The sequence below is a fragment of the Thamnophis sirtalis genome, unplaced genomic scaffold (genome assembly GCF_051295495.1).
Source record: "Thamnophis sirtalis isolate CommonGarterSnake01/CBP01778 unplaced genomic scaffold, rThaSir2_p1.2 scaffold_3, whole genome shotgun sequence".
In the NCBI taxonomy this organism is placed as follows: Eukaryota; Metazoa; Chordata; class Lepidosauria; order Squamata; family Natricidae; genus Thamnophis; species Thamnophis sirtalis.
This window is the reverse complement of record NW_028261383.1, coordinates 171,423,478-171,428,631: the sequence shown is the minus strand read 5'-3', so window position 1 is coordinate 171,428,631 and position 5,154 is coordinate 171,423,478. Positions and strand designations below refer to the sequence as shown.

Below are 5,154 nucleotides of genomic sequence, written 5' to 3'. Positions count from 1 at the left end.
TCCCTCCCCACTCTCATGCCCTTTAAAAAGGATAATTCTCACGTTGCCACGTGATGTATTGGGACTTCCCCCCCCCCCTCTGCTAAACCTGGCGTGGACGCATTTGGCCTGCCAGCCGCAAATTTGACGGTCCTGTTCTAATATTTACAGAGAAAAACGGTTTATATATGGTATAAGTTATACTTCAATAGCATTATTATTATTATTATGCAAGTACTTTGAAGAGTGGTTGCTTGTCCTTTTTAATTAAGAAAAATATTTGATCGTTTGGTTTCATATTTCAAGAATTAAAATATATCACAATGAGAATTATTCTTTTCATCTATTGGGTTATTGCTTGCCACATGGATCCCCCAGTTCCAATTCCATGATCTTTAATACTTTGGTCGCATAAAGTGCACCTCTATGAGCTTAATGGTGATGACGAAGCTTCCCCAGTTGAAAGTTGGACTCGAACAAATTGCTTTCCATGATTAAAACAGAAAGGGACAGAACTCCGGAGAATGTAAAGTAAGATCCCATACAAATACCATTTCCCCTAATTTGCAACCTTCTGTCCATCTCTCGCAAGATGGCTGGCATCTCAAGCCTGCAGATGGCTAATTGCTGCCCTCGCTGTCGTTCTCCTCATCCTGTTCCTTCAGATCCTCTAAGATGAGGTCGTCAATGTCCACACATAGGCTGCCTTGGCTTATGCAAGTGGCTACTGTGGAACCAGTGCTATCGTGCACTAGGCTGGGACAGATGACTTTTGGCAAGCGATTCCTTATCCGGCTTTGTGGATGAACACAATAGGTTCCAGGAATATGAGGCTCTGCAGGAGAAGAGAAGAGAATAACGGCTGACTGCTGCCCCTGTGATCAAACTGGAGATCTATTTTTTGATAACCCGAAACCCTAGCTTAACTTGCTTCCCTACCCCTACTACTTCCGTGGCACGACAAAACCGCGCTCCACTAAAGTGTGCCCGATTAAACCGCGTCGCTGATGTCATCAGCAGGGCGACAACAGCGACCGAGGAGAAAAAAGGGCGCTTTAAATAGCGCTTTGAAAGCAAGCCGATTCAAGTTAAGGTAAGGGTTAGGTTTAGGGTTAGGTTAAGGGTTAGGATTAGGTTTAGCATTAGGTTAAGGGTTAGGTTAAGGGTTAGGTTTAGGATTAGGTTTAGGGGGGTTAGGGTTAGGGTTAGGGGTTAATTTTAGCTTTAGCGTTTACAGCGTGCTTTTTTCGTCGCGCTGTGATGACGTCAGCTACGCGGTTTCGTCGAGCGCGCTTTAGTCGAACGCGGTTTTGTGGTGGAACCTACTACTTCCACCTTTTCTAGATAGCAGTACAGGGACGTGCAGTCACTAGAGGCAGGGGCGGCGTGGCCTCACCAGTCATGAGGAAAAGGAAAGAATTTTAAAGATTTTTTTAAAAAATAATTAAAGCCAAGGTAGTTGCTGCCAGATTCCAAGTCACAGTGACTTGGAGTCTGCTTAGTGTTAACTATAGGAGGAGGCGAGAGAACTATGGGCCTCCTGTGCCTAAGGAATTTTTCGCCTTTCAAGAGTTAAGCAAGGGTTAAAAAGCGAAAAATTTCGTATGCAAAGGAGGCACGTGATTCTCCCCGCCTCCTGATCTGGGAGCAGCGAATCATGCCTTCCTTGCAGTTGAGCAACTGCGCAATCTAGCAGCAGGAGCCTTGCTTGTAAAACGCGCCTGTGTTGGAAAAGTTCATGCGCCGAGCAAGTTCAACTCTCCACTTTGCATCGCGGGAGCCGCCAAGAGCAGAACCATCAGAAGACTTAGAGGTCTCTTATTTCAAAATCTCTCCCTTAAGAATGATTAAGTCTACATTAAGACATTGTTATTATCATCCCCGACATGAGAAATTAAACAATCTGCATATGGAAGCCACTTGGGAATTTATGGCCAACAAACATGGTAAGCGAATATGGGGCTACTGAGAAGTAAAGCCCACAGATGTAACTGCTAGGCTGGCTGCAGGCTGGGGCAGCGGGCGGGCAGCGGCCTCGGCGGTGGCGGGGCATTTTGCATCGGGAGCCGATCGGGAGCAGATCGGGAGCCGCCAAGCGCCTTTGCTGCAGACCCGGGTATGCAGCAAAGGCGCTTGGCGGCTCCGGCGATGCAAAGTGCCCCGCTGCCGCCCGCCCGCAGCATCGGCGGCGGCGTGAATGTCAGCCTCGGCAGCGGCGGGGCACTTTGCATCGCAGGAACTTCATCGGCCATCGCTACCGCTTCCTCTGCTGCCGCCGCTTTCCCCTCTGCCCTGGCTGTGGTTTAGGCCGCATTCGGAGTGCTGCCCTTTCGGAAAGCCCCGCCGAAGCCCCAGCACTGTGTCCGCTATAGAGCGGGACGCGTCCCGCCTGTATGGCAGACACAGCGCCGAGGCTTTAAAGCCCTGCCGCTGTGTCTGCCATAGAGCGGGACGCATCCTGCCTGTATGGCGGACACAGCGGTGGTGTTTCAGTGGGGCTTTTGGAAAGCTGTGCCAGGGCTTTGGCGGGGCTTTCCAAAAGCCCCGCCGAAGCCCCGATGCTGGCAGACAGAGGGCGATAGACATACGGTGGCTTTTGCCCGCTTGCCTCACCAGCCATAAAGCTCACCGCATGTCACTGTAGCAGTAAGATCCTTTCCACGCCCCGGTGCTGACTCAGATAGAGGGCATGGAATCCATAACCAGAACAATCCTGTGAGCCCCCCAAAAATTGCCTGCCTGCTGTGATATTTTTGTATTTATCCCCAGAAAGTATTCCAAACAACCCTGCAGAAGGTGCTGTATTTTTTTTTTAATAAGGTATTAAAACCAGCTAAATAAAGAAAAATGAAAATCACGTTTTCACTGCCTTTTTGCTGACAATGACCGACATCAATTTGGTGTAGCATCCCGGAAGATAACGCGCATACTGCCTGTTGAACATGGCAGGGATTCTGAAGATTCAGGGCACGGCCAATCTCACCTGATCGGTTGTAGCAATCTTCTGCAAAGCAAGAATGCTGCTGTCTGCCTCGGGGTCCTCCATGGAACTTTCGAGGTGGGAGGATACGACTTGGGAGTACAGGTGTATGGCACTGGAAGCAAGGAGATGGTGCCCCCATCTGAGCTGATCCCCTGTATGGGGTAGGCAGAAGTAGGTCCTTTATTTATTTGATTTATATAGCCACCTATTCTGACCCCACCTCGTCCCACACCAAAGCACGCCGAGCCAAAGATACTTTACGGAATTTATTAACAGACAGACAGGTCCTTGGCAGCAATCCAGCACAGACAGGCCTTGGCAGCAATCCAGCCTGCCAAGCTAACACTACAGTTCTCCAAGGGGTGTGTGCACAAGGATTCCTTTTATAGTCTTGAGAGGAGCCTAATGACCACCAGCTGAGTGCAATTACCTCCTGTTACTGAGCAACTGTTCTTTACGCCTATTAGCTCTCCGGTGCCGGGCATTCAGGAACAACTTCCTTGGCTCCTCCCCACTGCTGACGTCCGGATCACACTCCCTTGTCTCCTCCCCACTGGTCCAAGGCTCATGCGCCTCCTGGTGGCCAAACGCCCTGCTCGGAGTCGGGTCCAGGGTCCTCCACATCCTCCAGAGCCGACTCATAGGGCCCCTCGCTGTCGGAGTCTGGTGGCAGCTCCAACGGCTCCTGCTGGGCCACAACAGCCACCTATCTGACATATGTGACTGTGGGCAGCTTACTATAAAACTTTATGGCCTGTTCATTCTACCCCATCCCCAGGGCCTAGTTTTATTATAATTCATAGCACTGTCTTTTATAACTTTTCCTCAGGCCACCGAACTAAAGAGGAAAGATAACTTTTAATGATTCACAATGTGTTGTGAGACTGTACAGATTCTGCAACCGGCAAATTTTGCAAAATAAATACACATTGCCCAGAACGTGGAAGACGCAAACTAGCTTAACAATACCAATGGGCAGCCTCCACCTTCATTGCTCCCAGTGTGATAAGAAATATTAGAACTATTAATAAAGGTGAATATTTGTAGCTCAGGGTTGAAATGAGGGGTCCTGGGTGCTCTCTGAGCTTGCTTGTTTTCTTGAAGACATTTCATGACCCTAACTCAGTGGTGGGATTCAGCCAGTTCGCACCTATTCGGGAGAACCGGTTGGTAACTTTCTAAGCAGTTCAGAGAACCGGTTGTTGGAAGAAATCTCCTTTTGTTTTTTTCCCCACTTTCCAGGGCTAATCCTGTAAGGAAGGCAGGGAGGAAACATTCTGGTGTTGTTTCTAGCCTCATCTTTGTTGCCCTGCTTACAGAAACTGCCTCTCCGGTTAACCCTTATGACATTGTAACAGCTGAGGCGAAGCGCCCATCGACCTGAGTGATGTTGAGTTGGCCACGCCCGCCCAGTCACATGACCACCGAGCCCCATCTACCCCGTTGGTCATTAGGGCAGAGAACTGGTTGTTAAAGTATTTGAATCCCACCACTGCCCTAACTAGATAACATCGTCAGTGCTAGTCACTAGATGTTACCTAGTTATGGTAATGAAATGTCTGTAAGAAAACAAGCAGACTCAGAAAACACCAAGGATCCTTTACTAGAGCTATGGTTACCTAACTCACAGCAACTACCTGCCCCCCCCATCACCACCACCACTCTGGGAGCTGGGTTGGGCTGAGATAGAGTGACTGGCCCAATGTCACCCAGCCAGCTTTCAGGCGTAAGGGTGGCCTAGAATTCAGTTTTCTAGTTTCTAGGCTAGCACTTTCACCAAGATACCTGACTCTCTGATGATCACGATAACGCAAACAGATGCTTCTTAGGTGTGGGAGTGTTCTACGTACAGACTGAAGATTCTAAAAAGCGCCGTCCCAGGTTCTTACTTGCTCAAGTTAGAAACACACAGAGCATCCAATTTCTGAGAGTCAAACTGGGTATCTTTGAATACTCCGCGAAGGAAAGGAGGCTGCTTTTCTCAAAATTCAGATAGCTCTTCTTCTGTTCTAGCTACCAAGGAAAGATTTGAAGGCCTCCACATCTTGTAATTCAGGATATGTCAACACACATCAGTGGTGGGTTTCAAAAAAATTTCGAACCTACTCTGTGGGTGTGGCCTCCTTTGTGGGAGTGGCTTGCCAGCCATGTGACCTGGTGGGAGTGGCTTGCCGGCTATGTGTTCTCTCTCT

At 49.0% G+C, this 5,154-nt stretch overlaps 1 protein-coding gene across 1 annotated transcript in view; it reads right to left on the bottom strand.

Annotated features, from left to right (window-relative positions):
* Positions 1-100: 100 nt before the first annotated feature.
* Positions 101-5,154, bottom strand: part of SHFL (shiftless antiviral inhibitor of ribosomal frameshifting) — a 32,476-nt gene continuing 27,422 nt past the window's right edge. The window contains exons 8-9 of the mRNA XM_087710943.1: positions 2,963-3,114; positions 101-814 (exon numbers count right to left, since the gene is read on the bottom strand). Coding sequence (XP_087567069.1) covers positions 600-814; positions 2,963-3,114 — 367 coding nt within the window. The 3' untranslated portion in view covers positions 101-599. The remainder of the gene's footprint in view (positions 815-2,962; positions 3,115-5,154) is intronic.